The following is a 15,779-nucleotide window of genomic DNA, read 5'->3' as shown; positions in this document are numbered from 1 at the left end:
GGAAGAAGTTCTTCCTCGGGTTCAGCTGGAACTTCCCAGGCTCCAGTTTGTGCCCATTGCCCCTTGTCCTGTCGCTGGGCACCACTGGAAAGAGTCTGGCCCCATCCTCCTGACCCCCACCCTGCAGATATTTAGAGGCATTTCTAAGGTCCCCTCTCAGCCTTCTCTTCTCCAGGCTGAACAAGCCCAGCTCCCTCAGCCTCTCCTCGTAGGAGAGATGCTCCAGTCCCCTCCTCATCCTCGTAGCCCTCCACTGGACTCTCTCCAGTAGCTCCTCATCTTTCTTGAACTGGGGAGCCCAGCACTGGACACAGCACTGCAGATGGGGCCTCCCCAGGGCAGAGCAGAGGGGCAGGAGAACCTCCCTTGACCTGCTGCCCACACTCCTTGTGATGCACCCCAGGATCCCATTGGCCTTCTGGGCACCCAGGGCACGCTGCTGGCTCATGGTCACCCTGTCGTCCCCCAGCACTCCCAGTCCCTCTCTGCAGAGCTGCTCTCCAGCAGCTCAGCCCCAGCCTGTACTGGTGCATGGGGTTGTTCCTCCCCAGGTGCAGGACCCTGCCCTTGCCCTTGTTGCACTCCATCAGGTTCCTCTCTGCCCAGCTCTCCAGCCTGGTCAGGTCCATGCTTCTCCCACATCTCCTCGGCTATCGGCAGCGACGCCGGGTTTGGGCACTGGGATTCCCCTCAGAATGCAGCCCTGCGTCCAGCACCCAAAATTCTGCCGCTGGCTCTCACCCGCTCACCCTCCCTGCAAGGCACCGGGCGCCGAGGCGGGGAGGAAGAAGACAGGAGGGAGCAGAGGCAGCTGGGTGGGAGAAAACACCCACGGGCCTGTCGTGGGGGAGACGGGGAGCTGCTGCCACCAGTTCTGCATCCCCACGTGGCATCCCGAGCGGCAGCTCTGCCACGCCGCGGGTCTGAAAGCCTCGGGACAATCCCTCCGCGCTCTTTTCCGCGGCCACGTTTCGCCCAGCGCCGACGCAGCCCGGTTGCGGCTCTCCTTGGCACAGCCAGGTCCTCGGGGACGATGCCAGCCGGGGTTTGTCGGAGAGGAGACGGCGTCGCCAGCCCGCTCGGCTTGGGGACAGGGTTTAGCAGACGTGGTGGGGTTGGGTGGACGGTTGGATCTTGGAGGTCTTTCCCAACCTTGATGGTTCTGTGGTTCTGTTCCGCACGCTGTCGCCCGCCGGCCCGGGAGCAATGCCCTCTCGTGGGCCAGAGCAGCAGCTACCCGCTCCTTCAGCTCTCAGTGGGAGCTTCATTAACCAGCCTTAATTAACTCGCTGTCACCTTGCAGAGCAGCCTTCCTGGGTGAGCAGCCCCCAGCCCACCACAGCAGCTGCCGGAGCTTCCGTCCCACCCCAGCGCGTTGCGTGGAGCGTCGTACTGGGTGCACTGGAGCACGTGCTGGGTGCAGTGGGGCATGCACTGGGCAAACAGGGTGCACTGGGGCATGAACTGGGCACACAGGGTGCACTGGGGCATGCACTGGTGCATGCATTGGGTGCACAGGGTGCACTGGGGGATGCACTGGACACACAGGGTACACTGGGGCATGCACTGGGACATGCACTGGGCACACAGGGTGCACTGGGGGATGCACTGGGGCGTGCACTGGACACACAGGGTTGCACTGGTGCATGCACTGGGCACACAGGGTACACTGGGGCATGCACTGGTGCCTGCATTGGGTGCACAGGGTGCACTGGGGGGTGCACTGGGGGATGCACTGGGCACACAGGGTGCACTGGGGGATGCACTGGGCACACAGGGTTGCACTGGTGCATGCACTGGGCACGCAGGGTATACTGGGGCATGCACTGGGTGCACTGGGGCATGCACTGGGCACGCAGGGTACACTGGGGCATGCACTGGGTGCACTGGGCCATGCACTGGGCACACAGGGTACACTGGGGCATGCACTGGGTGCACTGGGACATGCACTGGGCACACAGGGTACACTGGGGCATGCACTGGGTGCACTGGGCCATGCACTGGGCACAGAGGGTGCACTGGGGCATGCACTGGGACACGCACTGGGCACACTGGCGTGTGCAGTAGGCACAGTGGAGCACACGCTGGGGCCATTGTCGCATGCACTGGGTGCACTGGGAGCTGAGGCGTGCGGTGCCAGGGGTCCGGGCAGGGCACACGGGCGGCTGCAGCGCTGGGGGTGCTCATAAACGCGCCGGGGCTGAGCCCGGGGTGGGAGCACTGGGGTGGGGGGCTGTGCCGGCACGGGGGGTTCGGCACCACGGGCTCTGCCTGGGGCTCCGCTCGCCGTCTCAGAACTGGCTCCGAGCAGCGGGACCGTAAAACACAAAGCCAGTTTGAACTTTGTATTTTCTCTGACCAACTTGTATTTTCCTTTTCACCAGGGGCCGCGTAAAGGCTCAGCACGAGGAGATCTCTCGGTTTTTCTTCTTCTTTTTTTTTTTTCTGGCCCAGACATGAAAACGAAGGCTGTCTCACCTTTGTCCGAAGCCAGGACTGAGCTCTTCAGGTCCGCAGCGACACAAGCACGCTTCCTCTTTTCTCCTCCAAATACAAATATATATATATATATAAAATGTTTATGATTATTGGCGTGCATTAGAAGAGTGTATTAAGCCTAGATCACACTATTAAAGAGTCTTCACGAGCGTAGCTGCTTCCCACCTTTCGCCCGTCCGGCAGGACCGGGGCGGGTACGGGGAGACGAAGTGACCTTCCCAAGGACACGGCCCCGCTGGGTGGCCGGCGTGGTCCAAGGCCAGCCCTGCAAAGCTCCCCTGCAGCCCGGGGAAGGCGACACGAAGCGAAGCTTTCTTTTCGCAGCTTGCTCTTCCCGCAGTTTTGTTATTGGAGGCTTTGATTTCGCTCCCCTTCACCCAGAGCAAAGCGCGCGATCGCTGCTTCGAACGCGAGGTGCTGGCAGCGGCTCACGCCTGTGCGATTCGGCGCAGAACCCAGGGTATCATCCTGTCCACCGCGACCGTTCGTCTGTGCTGGACTCTCCTTATTCCCTGCGTGACGAGGTTTAGAGTTCAGCCAAGGGCCAGACTGCAGTAACGGAAACCTGGAAGGCGGGAGGTCCGGTCTCCGCGTGCGCTCTGGCCGTGCTACAGCAAGGCCAGATTTCTTCTGCGGGTTTGGCCCAGCTGCTCCTTGCTGCCTCGGGCGCCCCGCAGCCCGTCCTGGGGGTGGCGGGGGAGACGCCGCGGCTCTAACGCGTCGCCGGCCGGGCATCGGCAGCCTCCTGCCCTCCCCGCAGCCAGCGAGGTGGGTCGGGGGGCTTCACTGGGGGAGCTTCCCCAGCCGAGATGTGGAGACCGAGGACGCTGGAGAAAAATAGCCAAACCACTCCCAGCCCTAACGACCTTCCAGCACACACGAACCATGAGGGGGTTAACGGAGCGGGGCCAGCGCTACGGCAAAGCCCACGCCGCAGGCAACCGGCAGCACCGGAGCCTGCCCAGCACCCGGCTCCCCAACGCCAGCACCCAGCAAAGCCCGTTCCCAGGGACCGCCAGGCTCCCGCACGGCCATCCTACAAAGGACACCCAACTTTTTGCCCCAAAACGGCTCCTCCCGTGCCGGGGAGGCTCTGAGCACCCTGCCAGGAGCCCGGTGCGTCGAGCGGCAGCGGCCACGGAGGATGCTCCCAGCGCCTTGGGGCACGGCCGGGTCCTGGCACGCAGCGTTTCACGCGACGGAGAGGCAGCAGACCTGGAAACGCGCAGCAGCGAAAGGCTGCGAGGGGCTAATAACTTCTGGGGCGCTCAGAGATGCTGCGGGCACGGCTGCAGCCCGGGCGGGGACCGACAGCGTCGTGGAAAATCAGCGTTAGGCAGCGCTGGACGAGCGGGGCCCGCAGGTCAAGCGCTTCGTCCCGGGGGCAGGGGTGCACGAAGAGAAATAAAGCGATTTTCTCCGTCCCTTTGGCCAAAAGCCAACCCTACATTCAAGGGTCTGTTCTAAAACAGACACTTTTTATGACGCATTTTGACTTTCAGCGTTCATCATTTTGTAACAAAAACTTCATCTGTCAGAAAAACCTCAGCCAGACGCCTCGCTCCAACACGACCACCAGCAAAGATGCTCTCCTGAACCCGCACCTCAACGCCAGGCGCTGGATGCGCTACCAGCAGCCAGCAAAAACAGAATCACAGAATCACAGAATCACAGAATAGTAGGGGTTGGAAGGGACCTCTGTGGGTCATCTAGTCCAACCCCCCCGCCGAAGCAGGGTCACCCAGAGCAGGCTGCACAGGACCTTGTCCAGGCGGGTCTTGAATATCTCCAGAGAAGGAGACTCCACAACCTCCCTGGGCAGCCTGTTCCAGTGCTCCGTCACCCTCAGAGAGAAGAAGTTCCTCCTCATGTTCAGACGGAACTTCCTGTGCCTCAGTTTGTGCCCATTACCCCTTGTCCTGTCACTGGGCACCACTGAAAAGAGCTTGGCCCCATCCTCCTGACACCCACCCTTCAGATATTTGTAGGCATTTATAAGGTCCCCTCGCAGCCTTCTCTTCTTCAGGCTGAACAAGCCCAGTTCCCTCAACCTCTCCTCGTAGTGGAGATGCTCCAGTCCCCTCACCATCCTTGTAGCCCTCCGCTGGACTCTCTCCAGTAGCTCTTCATCCTTCTTGAACTGGGGAGCCCAGAACTGGACACAGTACTCCAGATGAGGCCTCACCAGGGTAGTGTAGAGGGGAAGGAGAACCTCCCTTGTCCTGCTGGCCACACTCTTCTTGATGCAAACGAGACACCAAAACCCTGCGTAAATTGCCCGCTTCTTTCACAGGGTGCCCGAAGGAGTCAGCATGGGGGTCTCAGCCGGCCGGGTCGGCAGGCGCTGCAGCGGGGTCCCCAGGCCCACCTATTGCCCTTCTCCCAGCAGGGAGGATGAGGATGGAGCAGGCAGGAGCCGGGCGAGAGCAGAAAAGCTCAGTTCTTAGCTTTCTCCCTTCCCTAGGAAATGCTTCAAAATTGTGTCATGCCCCCCCAAAAACCAGTGATTTTTCCCCAGGATCTGCGCAGAAGGGGAATTCTGACTCGGTGGCTTGTCGTGGCTCTCGGGAGGAGCGCGGCCCCAGCTATCCTGCGGGTTCAGCTCACCGGGCAGAGTCCAGAGTAACAGCCACAGAAAGGTACTTTCTAAATAAAGCAGGCAGACGTCTGCAGCCAGCAGTCAAGAAAGGTTTTCTCTAGAGCAGAAGAGTAATCAAATTCCGCGTAGACACGCGGGGAAGGAGAACCGGAGGTAGGGGAGACAGCGCAATGCAATTTGCAGGGCAGCCATCCCTCATCGCTCCTCTGGGCCGGGGTCAGAGCCTGCAGTCCCCGGCCAAGAGTGGTCCCTGCTCTCCATCGCCATCCCCGTTAGCAGCCGCATTCCCTCCCGTGATGGACCCCGTTAGCAGCCACATTCCCTCCTGTGATGGACCCCATTAGCAGATGCATTCCCTTCCATTATGGACCCCGTTAGCAGCCTCAGTCCCACCCGTGATGGACCCCGTTAGCAGCCACATTCCCTCCCATGAGGGACCCCGTTAGCAGTCTCAGTCCCTCCCATGAGGGACCCCGTTAGCAGTCTCAGTCCCTCCCATGAGGGACCCCATTAGCAGTCTCAGTCCCTCCCATGATGGACCCCATTAGCAGATGCATTCCCTCCCATGATGGACCCCGTTAGCAGCCACATTCCCTCCCATGAGGGACCCCGTTAGCAGTCTCAGTCCCTCCCATGAGGGACCCCGTTAGCAGATGCCTTCCCTCCCATGATGGACCCCGTTAGCCGCCCTGTTCCCTCCCATGATGGATCCTGTTAGCAGATGCATTCCCTCCCATGATGGACCCTGTTAGCAGATGCATTCCCTCCCATGATGGACCCCGTTAGCAGCCTCAGTCCCTCCCATGATGGACCCTGTTAGCAGATGCCTTCCCTTCCATGATGGATCCTGTTAGCAGCCACATTCCCTCCCATGATGGACCCCATTAGCAGATGCCTTCCCTTCCATGATGGACCCTGTTAGCAGCCTCAGTCCCTCCCATGATGGACCCTGTGCTGCTGCCAGCCGGCTCCATCCCAGCCCCCCCAGCACTCCACTTTCTTGCATCCCCAGAGCAAAGCCTGAATGAACAAGCCTAAAAAAAAAAAAATTAAAAAATTCATTATCTTGGCTATTTTTGTTGAATGGGCTCTGCTAAAGGAGACAGACTACGAGAGAAATATTGCTGTTCGCCTCTGCCAGCCAGCTCAGCACAGAAAGGGCAGGGGGTTAAGCTGCTTCTCTCCCCCTCTGCGTCCCATGGGCTGCACCCAGCCGGGAGCACAGCCCTGCCCGTGCCGAGCATCGCCCGGGAAGCCCGGCAGCACCCCGGGCCGTGCCAAGGCTGTTTCCAGCAGTACAGAATGCCACAAAAAATATTAAAACACCAAATCTCCTGCTGTTGCGCGTGACTCGCGTTATGGACAAACACCAGCCACACGTCAGCATCCTCTTTCCTGTGCGTAAAGACTATTTTTTAACCGAAAAAAGAGCCTAACAAATCAATGCCTGGAATTACGCCTGTGGGAAAGAGTAATTTCTTAGAGTCAGTAGAAATATTTTCCATTTTTGAGCCACATTCTGGCTCATCTTTCCAGATAATCAAGAAACCAGCCCATCTCCCCGTTTCAGCTTGGCCAGCTGGTAAAGCATCTGACAGCAGAAACAGCTGAAACAATTTGAGCACAAACATCCCCTTATTTATTAATTTTCTTCCCCTTTCCTTTTGTGGGCCTTACTTCGTAGAAATGACGTGGCAGGGCTGCACAGGGACAGACCTACGCCTCGCAGCCCCGCTGCGCTGCTCCTCGGAGGCAGAGGGAGAACGATCCGTCACCCCCTCACCTCCAGATTAATCTCAGCAAGCCTGTATGGCCCCGTTCAGGGCTGAGCTTTCTGCAGAGGTAGGTTTTATCTGCTGGCCGGGGTCGGCTCCATCCCCTACACCTCCATCCCCTGGGATGCTCCGAGCCGGCGGCGGCAGTGACAGCAGCGATGGCAGTGACGCAGCCAAGAGCTGTCTGCTCAACAGCATCGGGATGTGGGCAGCCAACGCTGGCTGAAGAAGCCTCTTCATCGGTCCCTTCTCAGACCAGACCTTGGTTTTTGTCCGGGGATCCCAGCTGACAGGTGGATTTTTCCCTCCAGGGAGGGATTTTCACTGCCTGGGTGCGAGCTGCTTGTCCCTCGGGAGCCCACGGGCAGCCTGAGGCAGATAACGGGATGCTGGGGTTGGAAAAAAACATGTAGGAACAAAGAAGAAACGACAACGTAGGAGAGAAGAGTCTTCACATCTCCATCCTTAGATATTTTTAGTCTGAGAAACATAAATGCATCACTGAGATATAAAAAGAAAGCTCCCCGCGGGTCCCCATGCCGGAGTGTTCGGTGCCGTGCCGTGCCGGCTCCCCAGCCCGGCCAGATGCTCGCCCCACGGCAGGGTGGGAGCCGCCAGGTCCAAGGGACTGTGGGACGTACCCGTGGGCACCCATGGCCCACTCCTGCTCCACTGCGGGCTCAGCCCCGGGAGCCACGGGCCCGGTAAAGCTCACCCCAAGGCTTTGCCGTGCAGTCGGTGCTGCTGTTGGCCGGATTCTCTGCATTTCTGGTTGACAACCTCAAACGCCAACACCCACACCTCTCCCGGGCAGCCCGGAGCACCCCTGCACGCCCAGGTTGCTCCGCCGTGGATGTTGTTCTGATGCTGATGTGTTTTATTTCAGCCCCACCTCTGGGTATGAACGGCTGTCGCCTCAGAAGAGCCCTTTCCGAAAAGCAGAGGTGAAACACCACGGCTCTCGCTGTCCCTCAAGACGCAAGGTTTTTGCTTCCGTGCCACCCAGATGGTTCAGCAGTGGGTGCTACGTATTTTAGCATTCACGGGTGTAAGAAAACCACCTCGCTGTAGCTGGAGAAGACGTCGAGGGCTCAGCTGGTGAGGTGCAAGGGTCTCCTCACGGCTGTGTTAATAACACCTCGTTATCAATAAAATGCCTTAAATTGCAATCATTAAAAACAGATGCAATACCTTCCAGCAGGAGACAGTTTCCAGCTGGGAAGCAGACGTGCTTTGCTCTGGAGTTAGCACTGTAGCTACTCACGCCAGCAGCGAGGTTCCCGCTGCTCTCGGAGGGTCAGGTTTTCATCCAGCGCTGCGTCTAGATCCGCATCTGCCGCCTTCAGCAGGCAGTCGCTGGGACAGACGAGCTGCAGACCCGCCCGGCCATCCGAGGAGCAGCCCAGGAGAGCAGCCCGGGGTAACTCTGTGTATTCAGCAGGGTACAAGTGCAACGCTGCCAAACGACGCCGGCTGCGCAGTGCCCTGTTGCCTCGGGCCTCCCGGAGCCAGAGGGACCGGGCACCCGAGTCGCGTTGGCGCTTTGGGGGACAGCTGTGCCCAGAAAGTGAGTTTTGGTTGGATTCCGCTTCCTGCTCTCTGCCAGCACTGAAATTTTCACTAGAGCTAAATAGGAGTCAGTCTCCCACAGACATAGCTCATTGCATTGACCAGAGCTAAATAAATACACACACAGCATCGACCCCAAACAGCTCGGGAAAACGCAGCGTTCTCCTGCAGCCGAGTGCCCGCGGGCACAGCTCAGGACACATTTTTGGGGGGCTCTGCCTGGCCCTCGCTGCGCGGTCACGGATGCCTGTCACATGCCCGGCTGCTGCTTCCAGGTCGGGAAGAGCCCTGTGATCCCACTCACCCTCGTCGGCAGAGCTTGGGGGGGTCGCAGAGCTGCTGTTATACAGCAGATCAACGGCCTTGGGTGTCTCCTCCAGTCAGGGAGCAAGTTCTCAGCGCCGGCTGCTGAGAAGCGATGGGCCATGGTGGGCCCCCATGCCCGTACCGAGGCAGCGCCGGTCTTTGTGTCTTTCCCTCCTTTCACCGCTCCTCCTGTTCTTTCGCATTGTTAGATGTATGTTCAAAAGAGGGAAAAAGAGGAAAAAATTAGGGGCACCGTCACAGCAATACCCATTAACTAGGAGGCTGCCATGCTGCAATTAGTTTTAAGCAGTCTTTAGCATTTTAATTAGCTCTCAGATGCTTTCAACATACTTAAATCGCCCCACAGAAACTGTAGAAGATAGCAGACGACGATTAAGATGCGCTTTTACTCTTCCAGAGCGTGCCGAGCACCTTGGAGCTACGGACCATGCATATAAAGCAACACGGCTTATTATTCAGAGCTGTTTGTTACATTAATCATGTGCCTGCCCTGCTCCGGGAAGAGGAATTAGAATATAGCAATATTCTGGCAGCTTGTTTTTAAAATACGTGTGTGGGTGGACACTCCAGCTACTGCTCACATTTTTCGCAGAAGAGCTGCTCGTGATTCTCCTCCCTGGTATTTTCTCTCCACACAAATTTTGCTGGCCGGATCCAGGGAGGAAGCTGCCCCAAGCCAGTCGACAAGTGCTGCATGGAAATAAGGTGCATTACTAACTGGGAAATGTCTGAATTTCTGACTTGCAGAGAGGAAACCTTGGAACACCTTTAAAATGAAAGGTGCTGTTAACAGTTCTTCCCCTGGCAAAGAAAGAGAAGGTGCTATTATCTTTCTCCTTTAAACCTCTTCTGATTTGACACCTCCTAGTCTGAATATTGCTGAACAAGTCCTTGGGAATGAACTGCAGTGCTGCTTCTGAAAATTATTTAAGAGCTCTGCAGCAGTAGAAAGCAAGGAACTGCTTTTTCAGAGCAAACTTTGAGCCAAGCTTCAAAGCAAGCTCGAGATGCTGAAACGCAGATCTAAGGAAAAGCTGCTTTAATGCTGCGCTCAGTCCGTGCTGCTTCCAAATCAAAGCGCCTGCTTGGCGCAGAAACCGAAAGGCAGGGTTGAGTTCTTGCTGGAAATACCTGCCTAGCTGGCCAGAGCTGGGAATCGCCAGTCCTCGTCAAGTCCTGGGGCAGAGGGCAGCGAGCAAACGCAGCGACTTCGCCCAAAACGCCTCAGCCTGCTCCCAGGCGACCGACCGCTCTCGCCGTTCGTTCAGGAGGCTGCAGAAGGAATTTTTACCTTCAGCGGCGGTCACCTCGTGATCCTGGAAAGAACCTTATGGAGGCATTAATAGCAACTCCACAAACCGTGCCAGCGCCTGCCACGGCCTTGTCTCGCCACGTCGGAGCTCACGACGAACATTTCAGAAAAACAGCGAGTTCTGGGACAAAATGAAGTTCGATTGAAGGTGGGGGGGGAGAGAGAGAGAAAACCAACCAGCGTGGGGAATAGTGAGTTATGATTCTGCTCACCAGGTAGGAACAGTGTGTCAAGGCATGTCTCCAAGCTGAAGTTTACGGGATGCATAAATAGCTCCATAAAACCGCGTTGTCGCTGCCTCAGGGAAAAGCACGCTGGCGGCAAGGAGGACAAAGCCCGTAACGCAGCGCAGAGCTGTGCCGGCCAGCAGAACGGCGAGCTTACCTCAGACGAGCCATCTCACCTGAACGCTTCTCCTCAGAGTATCTCCTGCTTTTTCTGAAAAACATACAAAAAAAACCCAACACAGATCTGTCCACTTTTTTAAACTGTACTTACTCAAAAAAAGGCAAAAGCATTTACTTCCAAAGTATATTCCTTACGCTACAAAATACTTTAATCCTTAAAGAAAAATCATTATTCCTTTAATTCAGCAAAATGCTCCTACATGAGAAATAAAACTCAAGCAGGCGTGCAATAAACTCCTCAGACGCTAGCTGCACGAGGCACATCTCGCTCCAAGGACCCTTTTAGCAAAAACTTACCCGTCCGTCCCCAAACCCGACGGATCTCCAGCTATTCTCCAGCGGAGCAACGCCGCTGGCCCCAGACTGCCGGCGGGACGGGCGCAAGGGCAGCGATGCCTCCAGCACGCACCGACCCACTGCACCGGGCTGCGAGGAACACGCGGCGCGTGAAGGAAAGCTCAGCTACTAGGGGAACATGGCCGCCGTTTCGTAATGATTAACGAGCACCCCCAAGCCATACGGTGTTTTTCGCTCTGTTACAAACTATAGTCATTCTCCACATCGCTCCCTGGAAGACTGTGAAGACACGGCCCTGTAATTTAGATTTGCATGGAACTTTTTTTAGCCAACAGAATCACAGAATGGTCAGGGTTGGAGGGACCTCTGTGGGTCACCCAGCCCAACCCCCTGCCCAAGCAGGGTCACCCAGAGCAGGCTGCACAGCACCGCGTCCAGGCGGGGCTGGAATATCTCCAGAGCAGGAGACTCCACAACATCTTGACAGGCACCAGTTCAATTAACATAAATTTCCCTTCTTGTAAGAATGATACATTACACACACAAAAATCAGGCTAGTTCAGTTTATATGGAAACCAATACAATTTTGCAATTTATTTGTTAACACAGTTTTAATTCACAACACAGTCGAGCTAGCACACCCAAAGCAGAGACGATTTACACAGAACGAGAGGCCGCCGCGCCAGCCCTCACCCGTCCCCGAGCCGCTCCAAGCTGCTAGGCTGGGACGTGAGCCCCCCAGCACCATCTCCATCGCCCACCCAGCCCCGCGGGACCCCCTCTCGTAGGCAGCTCGGGGATCTGCCGGGGGCTCTGCCGGAGCCCCCTCCGCAGCGATCTCCACAGCGCATCCAGGGAAACGGCCGCAGTGCTAACGACACATTGCAGAGCGCCTCGGCCGCGTGAATAATTGCAGCTACGCGCCGCCCTGCCTGTGCACAGGCGTCTCCGCGCAGGCCGTGGGAGTCGTGGAGACAGGATTAGGTCTCTTGACATTTTAAAAAGGCTTAAAGTGACTTGTAGGGGTTTCAAAGGGCTGGAACTGAAATAGTCTTTGCAATAATAATTGCCAGATGCTAAAAATGACCCACCGAGCAGCATTGTGTAACTGCTTGGAAGTGAAAGACTGGAGAGCTCAAAACCCATGCTGGAAAAAGCCAGTGTTCTCTCCACGCCAAGCCGTTATGGCTGCTCCTACAGCCACCCCTCAGCCCGACTCGCCCCGACCGCGGCAGAGCGAAGGCCACGCGCGGCAGCGGCACAGCCAGCACCGCAGGAAGCTCGCGGGACATCACCCCCAACAACAAAAACCAGGTGCGGAGCCCTTGTACCAGCTTGCCAAGCCGGCACTCTGTTTCGGCAAGCAAGCGTAACGCTTCAGTCAGCACCAAACCCTCACGCAGAACTTGCCGGGGTTTCCGAAATCGTAGCGGTAAGATTTTCTGCCGAATCAAGCGGCGTGAGGGCTCCAGCTGTAATAGGGGCAAACTCCCTCGGCACACACGGACCCCTCACGTGTGCATGGGAACAGCCCGAGGAGGCTGGAAAAGCAGCTCACGGACAGACACGGGCGACAACGCAGCATCCGCAGGTGGACTGTGAGAGTGGCTCAAACGTATGGGATACTGACACCGGTACAGACCTCGCGGCGTTGCGTAGGAGTCCGCACCACATGAATAACCGCTGGGAGAAAAGGCCCTTCTCTAGCATCTCCCATAGAAAACCAGCAGTTATTAATAGACACTAATGCTTTCAAACCAAGAAAGCCTATGTACTTTCCAGCATCTCCGGTTCATCTTCAACAATCAAATAATTTCACTGGAAAAGCGCTATAAAAAGCAGCACTTCCCCTCTCCCGTGCCTCTAGCGTCATGACTACGTTACGTGAAAATCAGATCTGCAGTGCAATACTGAAGTCCCTACAGCCTTCTGCTTGGACCAGTACATACACAAAGTGGGAGATCTGCAGCTGACGGCGAATACCCGCACTTATTTTCTTGAAATCTTTCTCAACCATGCACTACAGATGATGCTTAGCATGCTTGTCTCTTGTTAACAACAGCTCCCTGCCCCCCCCAAAAAAAAGGCAGGGCGAGGGAGCTGAGATAAGCCCGTGCCTCCAGTCCTTTCCGCTGTGGGAAGTCTCTGCTAAAAGTTTCCATCAGAGAGGAGTTTGCGTTAAACGGGCACCTTCCAGGCGTAGATGTTTCTTCCCGAAGCAGCGTTACCTGAACCGACTTGTCATACGTCTCAACTAAAACCTGGGTAACTTGGACGAAGTAAGAGGGGGGGGAAATAAATATCTATGAAAACTCCAGGAAGACTTTGCAAAAGTCGCTTTAGCCACATTCAACCCTGACAGCTGAGAAAGGAAAGGCCGAGCGCCAAGACAACCAGCGACTGCATCAACCGGCACTCACAACAACCTGCTCGCCTTCGTGGAGGAGGCCGCTCGTGCTCAAGGGTGCCGAGAGTCACCCCTGGATTTGGAGCCAGAGCACGCAGAACCTCCTGCCTCGGGGAACAGGGGAAGCCAAGCCAAGGGGGTAAAACCAGCAAACAGCCCGACGGTGTGCAGGTACGGCTGTAATCACTCACGGAACCGCAGAAGTCTCAGGAATCGCACGGCACACAGGAAAACTTCGCTTCTACCATCACAAAACTGCGTCTTTGGTAGGCGAGCCGGTCTGTCTGCCAAAAAAGTAAGCATCTGGAGCCACATACGTGTTCATCCGCAGCGCAAACGCCTCGCTTTGTTAAAGACTTGCTCTGGTCAATAGATGCCTGAAAACAATTTCTGAAGCATATGTATTAGAGAAACTATGACTTCTTTCGAGCTGGCAGTACTTAAAAGCTAGCATGTACTCACAGGAATAGAGATGTTTGCTCCTGACTGACATTTTTCTCTTCTGTAAACTGCTTGCATTAAAAACTCCTAGTCACATGTCATTGCTAACACTGAACATTTATTGTGTTAAAAAAATAAACATGCAGAAAGCCATCCTCTTTAAAACCAACACATAAAATAATCCAGCGGAGATTTCAGAGAAAAGCAATAGCCCTGCGAGGCATGGATTCGTCTGAAACCTCCAGCAGAAACGTATTTTCTGTGGGAGTCCGTGCTCCGACCGAACCACGGCCCAGCGGTGCGAGTCCGGCCAAAGTCAATCACATAACAGAGCACTTGCCTTGCAGCTTATCTTTCTTTTTCTGCTGCTTGGATTTCTTCCCATCCACCTGGAGACTGACAGTTCTCCTCTTCTCCAGATTCAAGAGCTCCTGGAAGAGCTCCTGCACGTTGTAGTTCATTTTGGCCGACGTCTCCATAAAGGAGCACTTCCACTTGCTGGCTAAGGCTTGCCCCTCGCTGGCTTCCAGCTCCCTCTGCGTCTCGTCACTTTTGTTACCCACCAACATTATGGGGATTTTCTGGATGTCCCCTTTAATCTGACAAATCTGCTCAAAGATGGGCTGGAGGTCTTCCATGGACTGCCTGCTGGTGACGGAGTACACCAGGATGAAAGCGTGCCCTTTGGATATCGACAGCCGCTGCATGGCAGGGAACTGGTGGCTCCCCGTGGTGTCCGTGATCTGGAGGGTGCAGATGCTCTTGTCGCAGCTGATCACCTGCCGGTACGTGTCTTCGATCGTGGGGATGTAGGTTTCCCTGAAAGTCCCCCGCACGAAACGCAGCACCAGGGAGCTCTTGCCGACCCCCGCCGCCCCGAACACCACCACCCTGTAATCGTTGCTCTGCTCGGGCATCTTGGCTGCGCCGCGACACGCGTGGAGACCTCAACCGAGAAAGCCAAAGTCCTTCCAGCGTACGAACCCCCGGACGGAGGAGGGCTGCAGGCAGGGAGGGAGGGGGCAGCAGGGACAGAGGGGAGCAGGGGGGAGAGAAAGAGAAAGAAACGGTTCACATCATCCAGGTGATTTTATGGCTCGTTATCGAAAGAAGCAATTGAGTAAAGTGCTCCCATCCCTTTTTTCTTGCATTAAGGGGAAATAAAGAGCTAAGGCACACACCCCACGCACCCCGATGCCAGGGGTGGAAATTAATTCACCTGTGGCCACCCACAGAGCCGGGACCAAGTGGGAGGGGATGCTCCTCTTCCTCCCCCCGGGGCTGCGGGGAGCTGCCCCGCTCGGCGGCCCCGGCTCTCCCCTCCCGCACGGTGCGGGGCCCCAGACGCCACCGCCGGGTCTCGAACCCGCGGCCTCCCCACAGCCCCACACCGGGCGGTCAGCGCTGCCGCAGCCGGGTGCCGCCGCCCCGTCCCTCTCGTTCCAGGCACCGACACAGCCCCCCCCCCCCAAGCTCCAATTTAAGGCTGATTTTACCTCAAAAACGTACGATGCGGATGGGCTCCCCTCCCCCGCCGCCGCCGGTGGCCGCAGCTCCCCCGGGGAAGCCGCCCACCCTCGCCGGGCTATGGCCGCCAAGCTCCGCTGCTCCCATCCGGCTCCCTCACGCCGGCCAGCCCGAGTTCCTCCTCATTCCGGAGAGAGCTCTCCCCCGAACACCGCCCCGCCGCCCTCCCGGGGATCGCCCGCGTCCCCTCCCCGCACGCCCGCCCGCCCCGGCCGCCTCCCCGGCCGCCGCCGCCATGCTGGCCGGCAGGGGGCGCCCCCGCCCCTTCCCCTTCCCGCCGAGGCGCGGCACGCGCCCCCCCTCACGCCCAAAATGGCCGTCGGCCGCGCTGGGCTCTGAGGGGCTGTGGGCAGCCGAACCCGCTCCTCCGGAGCCGCCCAGCGAGGGGCCGCGCCAGCTGGGCCCTGACACGTTAACATGGCCGTCGTAATTAGCCAGCGAGCGCCTGGGGTGGGGTGCAGCTCGGCTCCCCGAGTCCCGGCGCGGGGAGCCGGCGGGCTCCGAGGTTCGACGTCGGGCGCCATTGCTTTGGGTTTGGTTCCCTGAGCATGGCCGCTCTTGGGTTGCACGAGCGGCAGCGGCTCCCGCCGCGACGATTAAAACCATCCCTGTGCCTGTG

The 15,779-nt window shown here is 57.4% G+C and overlaps 1 protein-coding gene across 1 annotated transcript; it reads right to left on the bottom strand.

Moving 5' to 3' along the window:
- Window positions 1–11,343: 11,343 nt before the first annotated feature.
- DIRAS3 (DIRAS family GTPase 3) lies at window positions 11,344–15,326 on the bottom strand. The gene is made up of 2 exons (XM_075424266.1): window positions 15,130–15,326; window positions 11,344–14,634 (listed from the first exon to the last, which is right to left on the bottom strand). The coding sequence occupies exon 2, from the start codon at window positions 14,548–14,550 to the stop codon at window positions 13,954–13,956; it is 597 nt and encodes a 198-aa protein (XP_075280381.1). The 5' UTR covers window positions 14,551–14,634; window positions 15,130–15,326; the 3' UTR covers window positions 11,344–13,953.
- Between the last annotated feature and the right edge of the window lie 453 nt (window positions 15,327–15,779).

This window comes from Opisthocomus hoazin, chromosome 6, assembly GCF_030867145.1.
Source record: "Opisthocomus hoazin isolate bOpiHoa1 chromosome 6, bOpiHoa1.hap1, whole genome shotgun sequence".
In the NCBI taxonomy this organism is placed as follows: Eukaryota; Metazoa; Chordata; class Aves; order Opisthocomiformes; family Opisthocomidae; genus Opisthocomus; species Opisthocomus hoazin.
This window is presented reverse-complemented; position numbering and strand designations above follow the sequence as displayed.